The 22,854-nt window shown below is 40.2% G+C and overlaps 2 protein-coding genes across 14 annotated transcripts in view; one reads left to right on the top strand and one right to left on the bottom strand.

Annotated features, from left to right (window-relative positions):
* Positions 1–4,383: 4,383 nt before the first annotated feature.
* On the bottom strand, positions 4,384–7,692 carry mibp2 (muscle-specific beta 1 integrin binding protein 2). The gene is made up of 8 exons (XM_086024735.1): positions 7,416–7,692; positions 6,800–6,890; positions 6,561–6,606; positions 6,223–6,406; positions 6,064–6,135; positions 4,944–5,050; positions 4,735–4,825; positions 4,384–4,652 (listed from the first exon to the last, which is right to left on the bottom strand). Exons 1-7 carry the CDS (start codon positions 7,439–7,441, stop codon positions 4,740–4,742), a joined length of 612 nt encoding a protein of 203 aa, XP_085880861.1. The 5' UTR covers positions 7,442–7,692; the 3' UTR covers positions 4,384–4,652; positions 4,735–4,739.
* The window catches only part of plekha7b (pleckstrin homology domain containing A7b), a 92,387-nt gene continuing 76,755 nt past the window's right edge, over positions 7,223–22,854 (top strand). For 10 of the 13 annotated variants that reach the window (XR_015086021.1, XR_015086020.1, XR_015086022.1 and 7 more), the window contains exons 1-3: positions 19,328–19,463; positions 19,566–19,642; positions 19,736–19,793. Coding sequence is in view for 10 of the 13 variants with exons in the window: in XM_086024730.1 (XP_085880856.1) it covers positions 19,381–19,463; positions 19,566–19,642; positions 19,736–19,793 (218 nt within the window). In the remaining 3 variants the exon portion in view is untranslated. Of the gene's footprint in view, positions 8,261–8,357; positions 8,467–8,696; positions 8,808–19,326; positions 19,464–19,565; positions 19,643–19,735; positions 19,794–22,854 lie in introns of those variants that run through there. The other 3 variants (XM_086024721.1, XM_086024734.1, XM_086024725.1) reach the window with 2 other exon arrangements.

Here is a 22,854-nt window from a genome sequence, read left to right as displayed (position 1 = left end):
CAAAAGACCACAGGCGGCAAAAGTACTCACAAGCAGACAAACAAGCAAACAGATACTTGTGTTAAACGTATTTTTTCATTAGAGAAATTGCACTTGTGTATTGTACAGCATAAAACACACAGTAATATGCTCGGCGTATAACCTGCAAACACGGAAAATGCAAAAACAAAAGAGGACTGTAACCAATGTCAAGGTCTATTGGTGGTTGAAAACCAGCTTCATGCCGCATTACTGCCACCGACTGATGCTGTTCTACCACTGCAAGGAATCCACCGTGAATGGATGGATGGCTGGCGGAATGTTGTGAAGTTGCTGCCATCTAACGGTTGGGGGTCTGTCACGCACTCGTATCTAAAATTTTTACTTGTATCTCAAGACAAAAGTCAGCTGAGCGATGGCCACCGCTGTACCATAGTCGATGTGCTGGTTCTACTCCTTTGCTAAAGTAAAAGTAAAAAGCACATAAATCGTAATAATCAGTGTCAATTATATACAAGAAATGTTTTTACAACTTGTCGCAACGCATTTTTATTTCTTTTGTTCTCAATTTTTTTTAAGCTTGTAGTTTTCAGGTTGGCAGAAAAAAAATGACATTCACCACAACCCCTTTGTGGAGCCAACAAAATCAAACAATTCTCTTAGATAAGTCAGTGGATTGGGACCCTGATTCGCCAAATACACTGCATTATTGTGGTTATGCCTTAAGTTGACAGAAAACTAAATACATAACAGTACCTGCAAAACGTACTTAAAGTGGAAATCAACCCAAACATATTTTTTTCAAGAATATGTTCCCAGCAAGCCCACAAGTTGAAACACAGCATTTTGATTAATATTGCGTTTGTGGCATATGAGTTAAGCAGCAAAATCCACCCCTTTTTAGCCATCTCTGGGGCGGACATTTTGTCACTTCTGTCGACTGAAAATGACATCACAACTACTCTAGCGACCAATAATGGCTCAGCTTCAGAAGACAGGTCGTTACCTGAGCCCTGAGCAGTTGTGATGTAATTCTCAGTCGACAGAAGTGACAAAATGGCCGCCCCCGGAGATGGCTAAAAATGAGTGTACTAACTCTTATTCTACAAACGCAATATTTATCAGAATGCCTTGTTTGAACTAGTGGGCTTGGATAGAGCATATTCTTGAAAAAAAAATGTTTGGGTTGAAGGCAAAACCTTGTGTCACCACATACACAAGCTTTCGCACTATATCCAAGGACAATAAGTTCACAATGGCCTCCGTTCAGCGAACTAGCACTATGCTAAAAATATGGACTCAAATGGCTTCTGTTTTTGGAACTTTTGCTGACTATTGCACCATGTTGTGTAAACACACACACAAACACACAAGGAAGTCAATCATTTTGGATTGGATGGCTACACAGTAGTACAAAATGTGGGACAGTCTGAACCCTTTTTTTCTCGTATTCTCACAGAGGGCAGCCGACAGCAGCAGTGGAGTTATGTAACCACGTATCTCACACGTTCAAGTTTACTCTGACCAGCTGGCAAGCTGTGTGCACTAACACCCATGTTAAAATAAGATGAGTGGCCTTTGCGAGAAGCTGCAAAATGTTTGTCACTGGTGCTAAGCACTTTTTGCAACAGTAAATAACGGAGGAAAGTTGCGACACTGAGAAGCAGAGTCGAAGTTAAAGAAGAGGTTTTGTCAAATGAATGAGCTTAACCCTCACATACTGTTTGACTGGGTCCAATTTGACTGGTTGAGACAGCAATAAATACACCCTAAATGTTATTTCAATGAGGAATTTGATTACTTTAAAGCAGTGGTCTTCAATCCTGTTCCCCGAGGGCCGGTTTCCTGGATGTTTAACATGACTCCCTGCTGCAACACACCTGATTTAAATCATCAGATAATCAGCAAGATCTGCAGAAGCTGGATAACAGTCCTGGGCATTTGAATCAGGTGTGTTGCAGCAAGGAGGGATGGAAAACGTTCAGGAAACCGTCCCTCGACAAACAGGATTGAAGACCCCTGCTTTAAAGTAACTCAAAATACACAACCATGACAATTTTTTCATAATTTTTTTTTGAAACTGCATCTTACAAAACTAACTATAATTGTAGCAAAAATGTACTTAATTTTTATCTTTGTAAATGTCAACGCTGGGCATTTTACTTAAAAAATCACGGTCCATTTATCACCTTTATCACCCGCCTACAGCCGGGGTACACTTCCGTAGTCCGTTTATCCGCCATTTTGTCCGGCCGGACCGAATAGTAATCACCTAAAGGCCGGTCCGACTATAATTTTAAACGGGCTTCCGTTTGCGTTTCTGACTACCAACATCCACAAAGTACCACTTTGCCCAGCTCTGGTTAATATCATACATGAGCTTTCGGGGATCATTTTAATGTATTTATTTCAGCATTGCTGTACGTCCATAGAGAAGAAGCAAGGTCAAACAGTCCTTTGAGAATTGTAGTTTACTTTACTTTACTAGTGACCTTTTTTTTTTTTAAATCTTGCACTGGACAAGTCATGCTCCACATAATTAAAAAAAAAAAGGTAATGCTACAACGAATAAAAAGTAAGCTAAAACAAAGCATTAAAAAAATAAAAACTAACAAACCTGATTTAAACTAATTAAAAGTAACTGAATTTGAAAAACAAAATTAAAAAAAATAAAATAAAAATGACGAAGGAAAATCCAAAACACTGTCACCCTGTGTCAGCCAGGCTACGAACACATTTTGAACAGACCCATATTTCATAATTTGATGTTAGACAATTACGAGGATATTCTTGGACCAAGTCAATTGACATACAACGTATGCATGGGAAATGAACAGTATGTAAGTATTAAACTTGAAGAGCACAATAAATAGATGAGAGCAAACATTTTGAATGTTTGTTCTGGAGGAAACTAAAGTAGGTTGCAGGACATTCCCCCCGATGAATGGGGTTGTAATGTGATCTCTGACTCACTCACTGCTCCCAACTCCAGCTCACGCCAACCTCCATAGAATAAATCCCAACTCAAAAAACCCGAGCGTCTATTTTTTAGCTCGTCGTAATGTAAAATTCTGCACAACTTGTTGGTTGTCCACATGGCAGAGGACTCATATTGCAGCTAGGCTGTCATGTGCAGTACTACAGTGGAACTGGATGGAGGTACACTACTGGCATATCTTTAGGCCCGGTCACGTGACCACATTTGAAGTAAATGTCAACCTAACAAGATTCATATCGTGCTGTTTCTCTCAAGAGGCTGCTTATAATTGAATTTCGTTTGTTGTAGAGGGAAATTATGGCTTTTCACACCATATAAAGGCTTTCTAAAATGCATACTATATGTAAAGCACCTGACCTACTTTTGTGTATTCACAAAACCAAAAGGTATGTTTGCACTATCAAATGAGAACAAATTCTAGAACTGTCTGAAGCATCATATTCTTGAATAAACATCTTTTTAGTTATATATGTATATGTTATACATGTAAGCAAGATGATCTTTAGTTTGTACACGAGTGCTTAACGGGGTAGCCAGTGAGTGGAAGTGTATATGTTATGCAACGTGTTGGGGGAAAAAAAATGAAATAAGTCACTCCCTCAGAGGCACCTCGCAGGGTTGACTTTAAAGTCCCTGCAGTTGTGCTAAAATGTATCGAGTCAAAATGTCTGCTATAACAGATAACAGGCCTTGACACACACTCTAATAATGAATCAATGATGTTGGAGTCTACGAGGTACCTTTCCCCCCATAATATTTGTATTGCATCCAAGTGATAGTCTGTTGTTTGGATGCTACTTCTCCACCATAAGAATCTGGACAACTTCACCCAGAGTAATTCCAGCCAAAGCGGTGTATACACTGTAACAGGTATACTATTTATCATTCATAAACATACTGCAGCTCTGGATACAAATGAACAGACCCAACACAGACTGGATCTTTTTTTTTTTTTTTGTATTTTGACCATTTATCAATTTCTGCAAATAAATGACAAGATTTAACAGTGTGTCTTTAATTACTTGCCACAACTTTTACCAATGCCAGGCGCCATTTATTGTCATTAGTGTGACGGGTTATCTCCAGCAGGGAAACGCCATGTCTATTTTACTTTCTCTTATCTTTGAGCATCTGGTGTCATATGGCGTACAGTATTATGCATTTATTCAGAGAAAACTGGGCCCCCGTCTAAATATAGATAAGAGCTCACTTCTAATTGGAGGGGGCGAGGGCAGGGCTCAAACTCGTGACTTCACTTATCACTTGTACCAAGAGCAACGTTGGCCCCTGATAGTGGGCATCACATGCTCAGAGTGGTACATAATGGGTACCATTTTGAAAATATCTTATGACATACTGTAATTTGCATTGACAAGATGCTTTCCACTCATCACAACAACACAAAGTTGGCTTGAGGATCATTTATTGATGTATGCACCCATCCTCTGAATATATTCATCCACTCTCTGCGGACTTTAGGCTGTATAAAGCAATAAATAGGCTTGATATAAAATCATGCCAGCATTTGATGCCGCCAGTTACACATTTATACAATTTTTTGTAGTTTAAAAATAATAGCAGTCAGCTAAATAAGCTGCCAGGTAGAAACTTAAGGCGAGCTGGACTTCAAGCAGGCTGGGCTGAATTTGTGCTCCTTTTTAGCTGATCAAGTGACCTGAAATACAGAAAGATAATCCATTTTCCATTTACTTCTGGAAAAAAATATTTACATAAGGAAACACAGTCTTTGATGATACCTTTGTTAAAGAGAATGTTGGATATTATTCAGGATGTCCCCATAGACAAAGTTGAAGAGTTGTTCCTTTGACTTGGTTCCATCTAGCTGCACTGTAGTGACAAACAAACAAAATAAAACATTTGCACAATTTTATTATTATGTTTTTCTCTTTCGTTTTTTTAAAACAACGAAATTCAAATTAAAAAGGACATGAGTGTGGACACTTACAAACATCAACGCCTGTCCTCTCCATGATGTTCTTGTGTTTCAAGTACATGGGCCAGACATGGCCGTCAAAGAGGCCGGGGGGGTCTGGCACCGTGTAGTTCCTCGAGCTGTAGTAAACAAATGATGCATGTAAACAAGACAATGCATCTTCTGTGGAAACTGCATGTGAATGCTGAAAGCGGCACTGAAATGATATAAACTTGATTCAATTGTTGTACTACAGAATGAGAGACTTGGGAGTTGAAATGGTTTCAATTGGTGGAGAAATAAGGAAGGAGCCATTTATGTCAAACATTTATTGGTTTGGGAGATGTGAAACTTTGGGAAATATGGGAGTAGGAATCGTACCCTAAGCTGTCCTGAATGAGCTGAACATTTTGAAGCTCGAAATGTTTGAATCTGTCTAGAAATGTGGAAGGAATACGTAACTATATCTCACTGTAAATATGTTAAATCTTTTAAACTTGGGATTTTTGGGTGAAAATGTAAAAATGGAAATATTTCCAAAGATGTTCTGAATTAGCTGAACATTTTAAAGTCGGAATGGTTTGAATCAGTCAAGAAATGTTTTATTTAGAACATGTTGAATTTTGGCCAATAGCTCATATGATGAATAAGAGAAATAGTTTGAAGTCTGAATGGGTCAAGAAATTTGGAAGGAAGACAAAAATGTGTAAAATTAATCTTGAGGTTTTTTTTTCCAGAAAATTTGGCAAATCTGGGAAAGGGAAAAGTTTAAGATTTCCTGAATGAGCTGAACATTTTGATGTTGGAATGGTTCAAATTGGTCAAGAAACATGGAAGGAGGAGGCCAATATGTAAACTATAGTTTCATTTGAAACTTTGAAATTGGGAGTGATTCCCAACATGTACAAATGAGCTAAATATTGCGAAGTTGAAATGGTTACAATTGTGAAGTTGAAATGGTTTCAATTGTGAAGTTGAAATGGTTTCAATTGTGAAGTTGAAATGGTTTCAATTGTGAAGTTGAAATGGTATGTGAAAGGAAGAGGTAAATATGTCTTCAATTTGGAGTCTTACTTTTGAAAATTTGGGAATAGTTCCCAAAAAATAGTAGTACTAATAGTTCCTAACTAACTAAGATGTTTTGGACACTTACCACCTCCTCTTTTTGCATTCTTCATAGGGGATGGAAATAAAGAACCGCTGGTTCAGCACGTCGATCAAAGGTCTGCAAATAAAAAAAAAAAAAAAGGGGGTTTCTTTCCCGCCAAGAGATGTCACAGGACAAGAATGTCAGGGGGTAATGCATCCTTACTGGTAAGTGTAAAGCAGGAAGCCCTCCACAATGAGGATGTGAGTCTCCTCTTTCTGGTCGGACTTGGGAAGAATCTCCGTGTCTAGGGTGTTATTGACGCCGTGAGACTTCTCAAACTTCACTGGGTTCTCCAGCCATGCGTAGATGGTGCTCATCATGGCGTCCATGTCCAGAGCAGTAATGACTGCAGGCGGGATAGGGAAGTCGGAAGGTAGGAGGGAAGGAAGAAGGGAAACAAAATTGCAGTGCACAAATGAAAATCTGACTTTTATACAGCCCGGAAGGCATGCACGTTTCAAATAAGACACGCAGATCCTTCCATACAAACACAGGCTTACCATCATACTGCTTAAAGCCATCTTCAACCGCAATCTGATCTTGGGGCTGAAACATACATTGATAAAATGTACCAAGGTACATACACTAATGCTACACACTAAATGGAAGGTTCTAGAATTAGGATTAAATCTGGTAACAATCTGGTAATAGCCTAGCAACCCCTACTGGTAATATTGAGTGTAATACCTAACAATTTAAGAAATAAAGAAAAAAAAAACAACAAAAGTTGGGAGCTCACCTTGAAGAAGTCATCCTGGTGAACGACACAGCAGTTGGGTAAATTCTTGATCAGCCGGTTGGTGAGGGTGGTTTTTCCTCCATTTGTTACACTGGACGGAATAAAAAAAAATACATTAAAGGTTAATGGTTAACGTATGATGAGTGGCTAATTATTAACAGTTATCGGAACTAGTCTGTCAGTTTATGTACTCTATTATCCATTTATGAACTCCGGTTATCAGCGTTATTGAATACGCCAATTCTTGTTTCAAAAATACACAAATGATACGCAACACTTCACACTCACTATACATCATTTTAACAGCATGCATCTTTCTATTTTCAGTTTTAGTTTGATCTATCTATGCTGAGCACCATTAGCATTGGCTCGACGTTAGAAAGGACAACCAGAGCTCGTTTCCACGCGGGAACATAATTTTAACTCCTGAAAAAAAAAACCTTTAAGAGATTTGTTAGCGAACAGGTTTGCACAAAGCTCCATCCAGAAGACACGAGAAGAGCGCGGATGTCACGACCGCTCCTCCACGTGTCATGGCCTCTTTCCGGCCTAGCTGCTCGGCTAACACCCGCTATATTAGCAAACCGGCCCCGCTCCATTCATTTGTGCTACTCACCCGCCGATGCCGATGATGTACTTCATGATTTCCGCTGGTGATTTGCTGCTGGTCGAAAATTAGGGCCGCGAAGTCAAAAACGCCAATAGACAGGTGATACGTGATCGGACGGAAGAAAGCTTAAAAAGAGAAGGTTACAGTAAACGTCAACTACTCGACTCGTCCATGGTACTTGGTTTTTGAGTGTGTAAGGTCAGCGAGATGTCGCTCGGACGCGGTCTTCCACCGAGAGAGGACCGTGGGCTCCTTGACACTTCCACACATACTCCACAGAGCCACGCAATTGGCTATAAACACTTGCTCCGGGGTGACGAAAGCAGCGCAGCCAATCAGAGGCTTCCGCCAACCGCAGACCCCACCCTCTCAAACACCGCCTTCAATCTCACGCGTGGTGCTGCAAGCCTCGATTTGACAAGACAAAAGGATTCGAAAGCAATGGCTCTCATCATTGGAACTACGATTAACAACAACACGTTAACTAAAGTGTCTGTTACGTTTCGGCCCTTTTTTTTTTGCTTGCTTCCTTCATAGTTCATTTGACCTGGCAAGTTCAATATGGAAAGCATTTACTATGTGCCATTGATATCCAGCTTGATGTCCATGTACAGTACTAGAAAACTATTTGTCGCAAGACAAATCAGCACACCAACAGAACGACTATGTCTAACAAGAAATATTTTTGTTTCCCCCACTTAATGCATGCTAGTAAGCAGAGATGGGCATTCCATCCCAGGGACGTAACACGGACGCCCATTTTGTTAACGGTCAGATGGAGGACGACAATTCTTTTAAAAAGGACGGACTAAGCAAGGACGGAGGTCCTTTTAACGCAGTGTTTGGAAACTGTGAGTGTGCCGCACACACTGGTGTGCCGCGTGATACTGTCAGCTGTGCCGTGGGAAATTATCTAATTTGTGCGGTCATGTCTTTACTACATTGTAGTACTCTTCCATACCAGCAGGCGGCAGCAGCGGGTAGCCAATTGTCTTTGTTTAGAGACAAGCGAATTAGTGACGCATGGTTATCCAAACAGGCCCATGTTTCACACTGAGTAAGTATCAATATGAAACATTATTAAATACGTTTTTCTTTGTGTTCATTTAATTCCTATTCAAGACGTTATAAAATAACGTCATTCTTCAATGTTAAAAAATGCTTATATAAACAATATAGCATTTATCTTGTTAGAATAAGCTTTTTTTTCACAATTTCAGCTGCTGGTGTGCCGCGGGATTTTTTCAATGAAATTAATGTGCCTTGACTCAAAACACTGTTTTAAAGGACGACGACGGAAGGGGTTGGAGGACGATAATTTTTATGAAAAAGGACGGCGTGACGAGGGCGGAAGGGTACGCAGGTCGCGGACGGAGGACGGACCGGCCAAAAAAAAAGGTAAAATGCCCATTTATACTATAAGACAACTCCTAATTAACTACTAATTGGCAAAATTGTGCACAAGTTGACATTTGTGATAATGTTAACTAGTATACCTTTGTAATGTCACAAGTAGTACTAAAAGCACATAATTGTCTACCAAGGTACACGTTTGCCGCCCCACTAGTAGCATGTTATTGTCCTACTGGCAGTTGTCGTTACTAGTGAGAAGTTAGAAAGAAGAGTGGACTGTACTAGTATTTGTACCTTTAGCTGGATATATCCAATAAAGGCTCAAATGACTTTCCACGAGCCCTTGGGTGATCTAATGCCTACATCCATACAAGACTCTTGCCTACCATTCCAACATTAAAGAAGGAACAGAAAGTAAATGAGTGCACCCATTTACTTTCTGTTCCTTGAGAGTAAATCACACCAGTGTGAAAATATGTGTGATGACGATGTGACACAGCTCATAAAATTACTGGATGTACTGTCGTGCACACACTCGCTGCCAAAAGTTTCTGTCACGCTACTGAAAGAGAACATTTTTCATTTTGTTGAATGAAAAGGAGAACAATGCTGAACGTTGTCTTTGTTGATATTTCCTCTGAAAATATGAGGTTAGTTTGCAAATTGTACATTTAGGACGTTTGTATTTGAAGGTTTCACTGTATTGTGAGGTAGTTTAAGTAGGTGAAGTAAAATGTGATTTCATTGGTGTTTTTTAACAATAAGCGCTCTCATTTTTGCCGCTCAGGTTGGTATTTTTTTTACACGTGGTCCCTCATCTCAAATGCCAACATTATTTAAGCACCGCATGCACACAATTTAGTTGAATCTAACTCATTTCAGATACAGTTTTGGTATGATGTGCAGTCAGATGCTTTTGTGACACAGACTAAAATTGAAAATCCAGCCAAAGGAGGAAGCCATATCCAGCTCTTCTTCAAAGTAATCCATCACAAATTCAGACTATATACAATACTGTATAACTTGATTGCGCTCCCTATTAGCTACGTTCCATATGGCAGTTGAGAATAACAGGCAGCTAGTGATTTACAGTACAGTATGTGGTATGTACAGAAAATACCCAGTAAAGAAGGAAGTGCAGATGCATCACAGTACTTGGTAAAGGTATTTAAAAAAAAAAAAAAAAAACCTTCAACAACTTTGCCCCGCCACCAGCCTACAGCTGACCTCCCGTTGGAAATTTACACATCAAATCCATGACACCATACTTTGAGGTTGAGCTCTCGCCCACCAGAACTATGAACGAAGTTGCCAAGTGCAGCATGCAAGAGTTCTATTTGTAGCGTGAGTCATCTGTCCATTTGGACTCTAAGAATGTCTTGTGGACTTTTGCAGAGAAAAAAAAAGTGCCTCCAGATGAAAACATCATATTTGATAAGTAACTTTCTGATTCTTTTTTTTTTTCCATGCCCATATAATGTACTGACTGTGACCTGATGTCCCCCTGCAAAAGTGCCTATGGGTATGAATGGCACAACAGTCATCTAATTTGATTTTTTTTTCAGGCCTTTAATGTGTGTGCTCTTCAAGTCACTCAGTGAAATTATCATTAATCAAATTGGATTAATCCCCCAAAAGTACTCATTTATATCTCGGCAGTGGATGACGGCAGCTCTGGAAAAATCATCCATTTTCCTGTCGAAGCTGACTTTTTTTTGCTGGTTTTTTCTTTTTTTTTTTGCCAATTGCACATATAGACAAACCACCAGTAACACTCACATTCACACTGGCTGAGATTTGAACCCTGAACCTCAGTGTGCTAACTACTACTTCACCATGTCTCTGGAAAATTCATTCAACCACTTTCTATACTGCTTATCCTCCTTGTTAAGGATCATTTTATGGTTGTGGCAGTCAGAGGCCACATAATTGGTGTGGACTATTGTCCTAGAAAGAATCTCATTAGCAATAGCCTTCATATTCTGCATACACAACCAGTGCGTGGCCCACAGTAGTCACAAAGTAGTCAAGCATTCCCACGTTGCTACTTGTCCAAAACTATTTGACTTATTGTTACTGTTTCAGTTACATTTGCCTTCCATTTACTTGTGATAAAAGTAGGCTCCCACAATGCCATTTCTCAATTGATTAAAAGCAATCCAAGCATCAAAAAAGTCCCAAAAATATTTGTGTTTTTGCATTGCCAGAAAGTCACAGCTCTAGCTGTTATGAAATGCGCTATATTTAAAAAAATGTATTGTACTGTATTATATATATCTTTTATATTATATTGCAACTATACATTACAAATAAAATGTATTCTGAGGTTCAAAGTAATTTGATCCCTTACATTCGTTTTGGTATTTTGCCTGATGATTCCATCTATCGATTCCTCTTAGATAAAAAAAAATAAATTAGCATGTTTAACTGCTGGTGAGGTTGCTTAAAGTGCATCTTTCTCATGTGTGATTTGGCCGACGCAGTGGAGAGGAAAGCATGAGCAAGAGGAAGATCCATCTGGAAAAAAAAAAAACCCAAAAAGAACGTGCAGTGTGACCAGGGCTGTCGCTGGTGAGGCTGCTTATAGCTCCCTGTTCTTTGCCATCATCATGCTCACAAAATTCAAACCTGAGATATATTGGCATTTTGCATTTTCATATTCCTCTCATACAAACAAGTTGAAAAGGTTTCCTTGGCTCTTGTGGTTGACAGAGTGGGGAGGAAAAATGTGTCAAAAAAAAGACTGAAAAGTGTGGGAGCATCATGGGTAAAATTGTATATAGTTGCAATGTGTTTGACAACATGTCAACTGGAGACGTGGCATACGTTTTCGTGCTGTCCACTTATCACCTCACCAATGCCCTAATAAGCGACCGGGGGAAAGTACACCATTGCCTGAATGTCTCTGCACATTTGAAACATATTACCGTGACGTACGTATGACGTGTCGATGGCCATGTCATGCAATACACATGAGTTCTTGCAGCTCCGAGCTGCCTCGCGTTATCAGTGCAGAAGCCACGAATGAGCACATTTTGGCTGGCTCACGTCAGGGCCGTAGCTAGCCATTTGGATAGCCAAGGCAAAAATAGTCACAGCCCCCAGGCCCCACCCCGGACTCTTACAGATATGAACTTTTCACATTACATACTCTCTATCGCATTGTCCTTGTTTACTTGGGGAAAAAAAAACGAACAAGATCTGTGCCATAATGATTTCAAGTGTTGCATCACATGCCCCATCTACCTGAGATACTACATGCACTATTAACCTACTTGACTGACAGTACATTGCGTTCACTTATCAGTCTGTGCTACTTGGCAGTGACATTTCACCTCAGACTTCGAGTTTTCACATCACATAGTCCATTCTTCAGTCTCCATATTTAAATAGTATTTCATAAAGACTATATTCAAGACGACTACAGTGAAACCATCTAAATCAAATAGCACTCAGTTTGAGTGTGTGATGCAGTTTTCATGTCTGTTACCCTGAGTATTATGAAAGAGTGCATTATATTTCAAAACACATTATTATCCACTTTCACCCGCTCTCGAAGCACAGCGCCATACATTTGAACTCTAAAAAACACATCCATTGGTTGTGGTTATTTGCAATTTGACATGTATGTGCAGATAAGTTTGAAAAAGGGAAAAAAAAAATCGTCAACACGAGGGACTGTGTGATGTTAGCTGGCCACATTCCTTGCAAAGCAGACCAGCAAATGGATTGAAGTAACCAGTCCATCAGACACATACAGTTGATACGCGGATTATTATCATCTGGAACCTTCTATGTATGGAGTCACACGTACTGTACTTTGCCAATTCTCAGAAGAACTACTGTTAGTCTTGAATCACGGAAGTGGCCATTTGACCATCTCACGTGAAGTGAGAGGATTAGAAATGTTTCTCAGCTACTAAGTAACATTGGGACTTGATTTGTCCAGTGAAGCATGAAGGACGTTTCTACCCTAATGGTTTTGACTGCCACCTAGTGGACATCCAGTAACATGAATTTGTGGGATTAGAGTTTGACAGCAAACTCTCTCTTGTATGTACGGGTACTGTTCTCAATAAGATACTAACACTTTCATTTTAACTGATTATGTCATTTTTTAAACATTCTTGCCACACACAGATTCTCTGAAACCCCCCCACAATTTAACACTATTAATCTTCCAATAAGTGGCAATATTAGACTGATGAGTGAAGGTGTTGACGTAGTGGGGCTTGGAGAGGATATCTGAGTCTGCTGCATGTACCACATACGCAGTTCTGCAAAGTACTTGACAAGTGTAATTTGGTGGCTTGGCGATGAAGTGCTGACTCCATGAGGGAAAATCCATGCCGTTTTTTTAGGGGGCTCGCTTCAGTATGCTATTTCTTAGTTTTTAGACCCTCACATCAGGCTAATTTAGGATGGACCAAAATTGGGGTTTAAATGTTCTATAATTCTTGATCCATGGGATTTTTCCCAAAGACAATATTATTACAACACCTGGGAACGGTTTTAAATTGTGAACAAAAATGCATGTCTCTTTTAAGATACAGTCTCTGAATGTGACTTTGCTTATGCTACTTACAGCTAATTTAACGTCTGATTTGTATTCGTATCCTCAAGTCAATTCTTTTAAAAACACAGCAGTCCATAAAATTAAATTTTCATTGCTTATTTCTTCCCCATGAAAATGTCAGTCAAATTACTTCAACATTTTATGATTTCAGGTCAGGGGCATGAGACTTCAGAGGTTCAAACTACTGTCATTTTGTTACATTGGCCACCTTGGCTAGAAGGCGTGAAAAGCAATTCCTCCAGCAGAGGGCCCCCTTGTTATTTGAGAAGATAATGCAGTTTTGCAATAGTGTTCTTAGCAAATTATAGTATGCAGAACTTACAATATGTTATCTATCTATCTATCTATCTATCTATCTATCTATCTATCTATCTATCTATCTATCTATCTATCTATCTATCTATCTATCTATCTATCTACCTATCTATCCATCCATCCATCCATCCATCTATCCATCCATCACATACTTCCACGGTAGCACTACGGCAGACTGGGTAGCATGTTTGCCTCATAGTTCGGAGATTTGGAGGTTGAATCTCTACTCCGGCCTTCCCGTGTGGAGTTGCATGTTCTCTCACTTGAGTAGGTTTTCTGAAGGTACTACAGCTTCATTCAACATTCCAAAAACATGCATGTTTGGTTAATGCAACACTAAATTGTGAACGTGCGTCAGTGTGACCTGCGTTTGGCTGTAATGAGAACAAGCGCCACAGAAACCGGATGAATGGAAGTTCTTCCATGTTGAAGCGAAAGTCAACCCAAAACCTTTCTTTACAATATGTTCTAGGCAGCCCCACTAATCTAAACACGGCATTCTGATTAATATTGCGTTTGTGGAATATGAGAAATCAGTTTTTACCTAGTTCAGGGGGCGGCCATTTTGTCACTTCTGTCGACTGAAGATGTCATCAAAGTTGCTCAGGGCTCAGATACCGACCAATCATGGCTCAGCTTCAGAAAACAGGTGAGCAGTGATTGTGTGTTACATTTATAATGTAATATGAACGCTTACACAAAAAAATTTGATTGTTTCAAAAAATCCGAATTGAGCATTAAGACCTGCGGTGTGAACCTAGCCTTATATTCCACAAATGCAATATTAATCAGAATGCCATATTTCAACTATTGGGCCTGCATAGAACATATTCTGGAAAAAAAAATAGGTTTGGGTTGACTCCCTCTTGAAAGAGTTTTTTTTTTTTTTTTTTTTAATCTGATTCTTCCCTTCTATAACATTAAGCACACTCAGCATGAGGAAGCCCTCAGAGGAAAAGACAATATCACTGAGTCACCTTGCTGAACCTCTGGCAGCCCAGAGGCAGGAATCCAGCTGAGATTATATAGTGCAAAGCTGCACTTGACTGTGCATACACACACAATGTGTATTTTTTATTTTTTTTTGGGTGGATAAATTAGCGTGTGCATAAGTGCTGCTGCTGATGATAAATCATGTCAAGGTCAAAAATGAAATTGGATGAGCTGGGACATCAGATGGCTATACTGCAGTAGTGCAGTGTGTACAATGTGACAATATGGAGCCTGTTTCAAGGCTGGTTGAAAAGGGCATTTCAAGACAAATATGAACATAATCTTTATTAATGTTGCGCAATTATGCTTGACCTTACAAACAACACTGCCACTGATTGACTGTTGGGTTGCAGCAAAATCAGCACTTGAGTGTAGCGCTTCTGTATATCAGTAAAAACGTGTGTAACTAATACTTGGATGTTCCTGTGAATACTGTGGCTGTTTACAGGAATCCACAGTCAAAGTTATCTATCGCTTCTCCTTGCATTGTGATGCCCGGGCTTATACTATAAACTAAGTATTCCTCTATACAAAGGATATACTGAAAACAGAACCAGTCAGGATATATTGTAGATGCTGTGCTCTGCACTCACAAAGCCTAAAGTGAAATGAAGGGGCAGCTCTGGTAAATAACACTGTTTAATGCAGTGTAAGCACATGTCAGGAAAGGCTCTCTCCTCCAAACACTACAGAGAAGATGATGCAGCCAAAAGCTTCACTCACTGTATGGTACGCACTCATTCACTTCCTGTTGATGCATATACAGTATGCATGTTTTTTCATACAGTCACTATGTCGAAAAATAAATTATAGGATTATAGAATCATTACTCACACAAGTGCAAATAGAAAAAAATAACCATTATCTATGGTAAAATGTAAAAACAGTTTTACTTTAGGCACATTTGGTAATGCTGCAGTCTTACTGCTTTGAATTCGCATTAGTTGTATGTTTGCAATACAAGTACAGTATCTCACCAAAGTGAGTACACATCTCACATTGCTGTAAATGTTTCGTTATTCATTGTATTGGGACAAAACTGAAGAAATTACATTTTGCTGCAGTGTAGTCGGTGTACTGTTCGTATAGCAGTGCTCCAAATAACAACGCGCATGTCAAAACCGCTGACAACAAAGGTGAGTACACCTCTAAGTGAAAATGTCAAAATTAGCCCCACAGTGTCAAGAATTTGTGTGGCCTCCATTAATTTCCAGCATTGCCTTACATTTCTTGAGCACGGAGTTTGCCAGAGGTTCATAGGATGCCACTTTACCTCTTGTACTCCTCCATGATAACAACATGGAATTTGTGGATGTTACAGACCTTATGCTCCTCCATCTCACGTTTGAAGGTGACCCACGGATACTCAATCGGGTTTAGGTCTGGAGACATGTTTGGCCAATCCAGCAGCTTTATCCTCAGCTTCTTTCGCAAGGCCAGTAGTCATCTTCGAGGTGTGTTTGAGGTTGTTCTATTGGAATACTACCCTGGGGTACCGTATGTCTCAGAACATGTTCTGCCCAGTGCCCACACTCATGCTTGATTGTAGGCAAGACACATACATATCTTTGATCTGAAAGTGTGAGAGCGATAACAACACACTTGCTCGGCTGCTCCTCATCCACACTTGAGGCCTTGTAAACCTAACGGGTCACATGACACCAGGGGGGTAACTGATTGATTGGGCTAAAGTTATTTCTTACATTTTCAATTGGTGCTGACTCGTGAAGTCTGGCGTTTTTTTGTCACCACAAGTAGGGCTTCTCACAATTTAAAAGTCTGAGTGTGTGTACTCAACTTTACACACACATTTTATCTTATTGTAGGCCACATGCTGGGGTTATGTGCCAGCACAGCACCACATAAATCCACTGTACCCATTAGAGTTATATGCTACAGCTTTCCTGTGGAGAAATTCATTGTATATTCAGTGGTTAGCTGCGGGTCAGAACTTCTGCTGGACGCCAAAATCAGGCCACAGAGACACACTGTGGAGAGTTGTTTGAGCATTTGTCCGACACTGATGATATTCCCAATTTTCGGTTTGGAAATCAACTCTATCACGACCAAAATAAATACTCATTAACACATTCCCCCAAATTGCTTCCAGTTAAAATGACTTTCCTCCGATTCCTAGATTATGGAGATGTAAGACGTAGATCATCTTAAAAAAAAAAAAAAAAAAAGATACTTGAATCCGCAATACTGTATAAGGCATTCGCTTCGTCACCACTGCTCCAATTAACACTCACCACTGTGAGCTGCACTTCCTGGTTGACTGGTCCGTCTTTTCACTTATGCAGACAAAATCACTGGTCCATGTTTAGCTTTTAAGCACCCAATGCCAAGACCCCATTCTATCACCATGTCTGCTCACCATGCATGCCACCACCCACATTCTGCATTCCAGCAGTTTGAGTAACATTTTCATTCCCCAAGTCTGGACTACTTTTCAATTTATTGCCCCAAATGACTGGAACACTTCAACAAATGACAAAAGTCAACTCAAACCTGCAAATATCTCTGCTTGAAATGTTAGTTAAAGGGTTATCGCTGCACCTGTTTTCAGCCTCTTTTGATCCTTTATAAAGCATTTTTTATTCACCATGTGCTATGATATAATGTAACAAAATGATGTAACTATGCAACTATATCACACTGTACAGATTGTTACTTGTCTTTGTATTTTATATTTGATTTGCTTTACTCTGCTGTCTATTGCCACATTGGCATTGCAAATGAAAATTTGTTCTCAATTGACTTAACCTGGATAATGGTTGAATGAAGACATTTTTTGTTTTTTTTAAAAGTAATTTCTTTTTCTTTTTCACCCACTCTGGTAGTAGATCCTTCTAGCGTATCCCCTACCAGAGGCCGGGGAGCTTGAGGATTCTTCTTCAATTCTCAGTATTGTGTTCTTCTGGACAGAGATTTCAGATGTTGCTCTTGGTATCTGCCAGAGCCATCCACTCAGCTAGGTTACTGCCCCCAGTGTCCTGATCACCACTGACATTGCTATTGCCTTCACTTGCCACATTTTCTTGTTTTTCACCCTGCTCCATGAATGTCTTGCTCTTGGTCCAGTCGACAATTTCTCACCAGAATGTTCTTGTTCACAATCACCTGACTCAGATCTTGTTGAAGCGGGAGAGGTCTGTGCTAGTATGACTCTATCTATAATTTTATTTAAAATACGGATATCCCAATCATATTTTTTTTACATCCGAGTCGGAGTCTCCTGATTTTGAGGATCTGCCGATACCTAGTCGCGATCCGATACCCCAGCGATGTATTGATGTTTTTTTTTTTTTTAAACAAAACTATCGAACATGACACCTTTTATATAACCAGTGGAGCAGTGGTTTAAACCAATTAAAACATTTAAATCCTTTTTCTGGCCAACTCAGTTTTTTGGGTGGCGTATTAAATTAGTTATGTTAAATTTAGATCTAATCCTTTCCGTCAGGCGAAATTGGCACACACTCCAAGTTGCTGTTGCATTGTCTCCGCTTTCCAAATTAAAATGTTTCCAGACTGCAGATATTATTTACTATTGTTTCGTTAGCTTCCCACAACATCTACCAGAATGTCCACTCACAGGCTGTGTTTACTTTCGCTGTTTCCGCTGTGTTGCAATGTTGCGTAGTACAAACCATTTTTTGGGGGCAATATCTGTGTATGTCTGGATTATTTTGTTGCTTTGTAGCCCTTAATGAAACAACAACAAAAACATTTTTTTCCCAACCAATTTCGATCATCTGAAAATTATGTGATCACTATCGGAACATTCCTAAATTAAAACCTTTTATTCTTATTTTTAATTGCTCTAAATACTATAAATTTGAGGCGGCACGGTGGTCGACTGGTTAGCACGTCCGCCTCACAGTTCAGAGGTCGCGGGTTCGATCCCGGCTCCGGCCTCCCTGTGTGGAGTTTGCATGTTCTCCCCGTGCCTGCGTGGGTTTTCTCCGGGCACTCCGGTTTCCTCCCACAGTCCAAAAACATGCATGGTAAGTTGATTGGATACTCTAAATTGCCCCTAGGTGTGATTGTGAGTGCGGATGTTTGTCTCTGTGTGCCCTGCGATTGGCTGGCAACCAGTTCAGGGTGTCCCCCGCCTACTGCCCAAAGACAGCTGGGATAGGCTCCAGCACGCCCCGCGACCCTTGTGAGGAGAAGCGGTACAGATAATGGATGGATGGATGGACTATAAATTTGAAGCTCCATGTTTTATGTTTTTGATTCCACAGTTGTTACTGATGTTTTGGGTTTCATCCATGGCTCCAGGATACTTTGCATATCGTGACAATTTAGTTACAACGCTGGTACAATCTAAAAATGAGAAGCTCAATGTTTTGTCATCCATGATTCCACAACTGTTACTGATGTTTAAGGTCTTTTCCATGGTTTCAGGGTACTTTTACTTTCGTAACAAGTTACAACACGAGTACTACGGGCACCGTCCTACTAGTGCAATGATTTGCTTTGCCAGTGTGAACAAAGAGCGCACTATTACATACTGGAAATCAAGGATATGGAATAATGCTTATACGGCTTTCCATAGTTCGATGGCGCCTTCCCCTTTCGGCCCCTTTAAAAGTGTGCAGCTTTAGCGGTGGGATTATTTGAGCTCCGCAGACAAGTCGGCGGAGCGAGAAGGGACGAGCTAGAGAGAAAGAGAGAGACGGTGAGGGGGGGGGGGGGGTGAAGTCGAGCAGGAGGACTGGAGGAATCATGGCGGCACCGCTTGGACGGGACACCCTACCTGACCACTGGTCCTACGGAGTTTGTAGGGATGGACGGGTGTTTTTTATCAAGTGAGCCACTTTTGATGTAGTTGTCCGTCGGTACTTGTTGGAATACTCACAGCGAGGTTTGTGCTTACATCGCCCAATAAGTAACAGGTGTCTTTCTTCCAGTGACAAAACTCGCGGTACCACTTGGCTTCACCCGCGAACTGGCGAACCTGTTAATTCCGGACACATGATACGTTCAGGTGCGCCGCAGATCGTCCGAATCGCGGATTGCTTGCGGGGATTTGGCGCACAGCTCGTCGTAGTTTTGATTTGATGTCCTGTTTCACTTCCAGATTTGCCGAGAGGATGGGAAGAGGGATTCACAGACGAAGGAGCCAGCTACTTCATCAAGTAAGTGGCTCTGCGTTGCATTGTTTGCCTGGTTGAAATGCGATACCGTTTGTATTTTAAGCGTTTACCGTGTGTAGTTCAGGCACGTCTGGAATGCCAGATTTGTCCTCAATCGCCGATGTTGCAAACATGTTGTCTTGGCAATCAGTTTGAGTTGAAAAACAATAATACAATAAGGAGTGCCACTGGGTTGGTGACATAAGTAATTGGTGCTTGCAGTGTGAGTAAAAGTAGCAGCCTAAGCAGAGCAGGAAGAAGGAAATTAAAATTCTCCTCACATGCTCCATGCAGGACCTCTACTCTCTCCATTAGGTAGGTGTGGAGGCTTTGCGCGTGTGTGTGCAAGTGTGTTTTGTGTGCAGGGGTGTGTGGGTGTGTGTGTGTGTGAGAGAGAGAGAGAGAGAGAGAGAGAGAGAGAGAGAGAGAGAGAGAGAGAGAGAGAGAGAGAGAGAGAGAGAGAGAGAGAGAGAGAGAGAGAGAGAGAGAGAGAAAGAGAGAGAGCAAGAGAGAGACTAAAAACATTGCAGGAGAGGGGTGTGACCTTGTGGTGACAAAGATGTATAACACGAGTGCATTATTGAAGCGGGGAGGACAGATTTTCCCAAAGTCACAAACTACAGTGTGATTTGTTTTGGCCTTTTTTCAATCAAAATGTTGATAGCCGACAAAATCACAAATCGTGCAATGACAGGTATCCTTTTCAACTTTTGGAAGTGAATCATAGTGCTGTATATTTGGCTTTATACATGTATTACATACCTGTATATGCCTTCATCTTGAGCAAACAGCAGGTTGCTACATATTAGAGCAAGGATTCTGTTTTTATTCAGCCACAACACATATTTTATTAGAGAAAAAAAAAAGTCAAAAAGTGGATACAAAGATTAACCATCTAAAGTGTTCTACCAATCACTCTACTTTGCTGGCATATCTATTGATACTGTAGAAAGTACAAAGAGGAAATAATTTTCGGACCAGTTATGTGAGTGAAGTTTGATAATTTCCCACAGCACACCTTATGCTCTTTTAAAGCACACTAATCTGCCGCAACGCAATGGTGGGTGGTCACTGAATGGACCATTGCGAAAATATTACTGTTAGTGACTCTAAGTCACACATCAAGCAGTTGAGCCTCACACATCCGTTGCAATGGAAAAACTGAAACTGCTGGTTTTGAGGCTCCATATACAACATACTATACTATATTGTTTTTATTGAATCACAGAAACATGGTGCGATTGTCAAGAAATAATCTGATAGCCACTAAGAGAGCCAACGGGTGACAACATAAAGGAGTGAGTGTAGATATTTTGAGAGGCTGTTGGCAATGATTGATGAGCTCATTCACTGAGTGATGGTTGCAACTGAGTGATGGTTGCCACTTATGGCCCGCACACTGCACGATAATTCAGTCCGTTTTGGCCCTGTAGCCTTGGTGTGCGGTGGGCCCATTATGGCGTAATATTGTAAGCCTTTGATCTTTTGCCTTTTGTCACCATCATCAATCACCTTTATATCATTAATTTGAAGTTTATTCTGCCTACGTGTGAGAAAGTCACCATTTTCCATGAATGTAACCATGACAACAAAAGATCAGCGTGCTCATCATGAAGAAAAAATCAATGTCTCGACCATTATGAATGATTAATACGTCCATCATTAAGTAGGATCAATTTGTCAAACTCTACTGTAGCTTTATGCTATGCTTCTTGTATATCATGTAATACAGTGACATACACATACTAAACACTTGAATAATTTATGATTGATTGATAAAAAAGGAACTGTATTGTATAAAAACATAAAAAAAGGGAATGCGAATAAATGAACTAGTTTGGTTAAATATAATTACTGTACGCTGGTTCAAGCTGAGTCACAACAACAACAACTTTAGTCTTGTATTTGTGCGTTAAAGGAGTGTGGTGTAGTGAGTGAAATTAGGAATATGGCCGGTTAGACTTTGTGTGAGTGGCTAGACGTGAGTTTTGGCTCGCAATGCAATGCTAAAATTCGAACAAGCATGGCTAATAGGTAAAAAAAAAAAGTGTATTGCTGCAATGAAAAAAATTGTGTATTTCAAAAAGCGCATCATAACTGGCCAGCATTGTGAAATTTGTATTTGTTTGAAAATTTGAGGAACTTTGGGTCCAGTGTTTCTTGCCTCTTCTCTTGGCACAAAATTAAATTTGATTAAAGGAAACAAACACAAAACTACACTTTCATCACTACGAGGCCCAGAACGCAATCAATATTTTGCAGTGCTATCCTCATGAACAACATCCACAGTGCCAAACCAGATCTGCTGAATTATGATATAATAGTATTGTTAGCTCTGCAGCACTCCTTGAACAGACAATAACCTATAGGTGCCCAAGCCACGTCCTTATTGTCTGAGCTACTACCATCCCATGAATAATTATCACTGCATCCACCACAAAGAAGGATCAGAGTGTCCAGCCCTAAACCCTCACATGCACTGCATCTTGGTGAAATCATGTTCATTCTGGAGAAATTACCACTGTGTCTGCAGTGGCAGCAGAGAGCTCACTGCTCTGGGGACCAACCTAGATTCTATGCTGCTGGGTATGCCGCAGGCAGACACGACTGCAGTAAAATCACATCTAGGCAGTGGTGGTAAAAGTACGTACATACTACTTAAGTAGTAAATTATTTAATTGAAAATAAAAAAGTACAGACTCTGAAATATACTTCAGTGCAAGACTAGAAATTAAATTATACTGTCAAGTATAATACAACACCCATTTCCATTATTATTCTTTTTTTTAAAACTTTCTGACAGTATATATATCTTTTTACTGACGGAAACTGGACATTTAGTAAAAGTAAAATATAAAATGTCTTCCACGTGTCAAAGATAAAGTAGATAGAAGGGGGTGCTCGCCCATTTGATCTAATAAGTCACTGTTTCAAACGTTGCTTGCACGCGAATGTGTTCTGTCGCACACAGTCTCCCCGCTGCTGTAAAATTTTATTTTTATTTTTACTGGGGGAGACAGGCTTCCCACTCCTGTATTTTTTTTACACAAGGAAACGGTCTTCC

The sequence above is a fragment of the Filicampus tigris genome, chromosome 3 (assembly GCF_054856515.1).
Source record: "Filicampus tigris isolate MCC_2025a chromosome 3, RoL_Ftig_1.0, whole genome shotgun sequence".
NCBI classification, from domain to species: Eukaryota; Metazoa; Chordata; class Actinopteri; order Syngnathiformes; family Syngnathidae; genus Filicampus; species Filicampus tigris.
Note: the sequence above shows the minus strand (reverse complement) of the source record. Positions and strands in the feature narration are given on the sequence as shown.

Excerpts from the sequence above, each read along its gene's own strand:
- mibp2 (XM_086024735.1), bottom strand. The coding sequence starts at position 7,441 with ATGAAGTACATCATCGGCATCGGCGG. Across the intron at positions 6,607-6,799 it reads ACCAGGATGACTTCTTCAAG|CCCCAAGATCAGATTGCGGT; the intron begins GTGAGCTCCCAA and ends TGTATGTTTCAG. Across the intron at positions 4,826-4,943 it reads GAGGACAGGCGTTGATGTTT|TGCAGCTAGATGGAACCAAG; the intron begins GTAAGTGTCCAC and ends TTGTCACTACAG.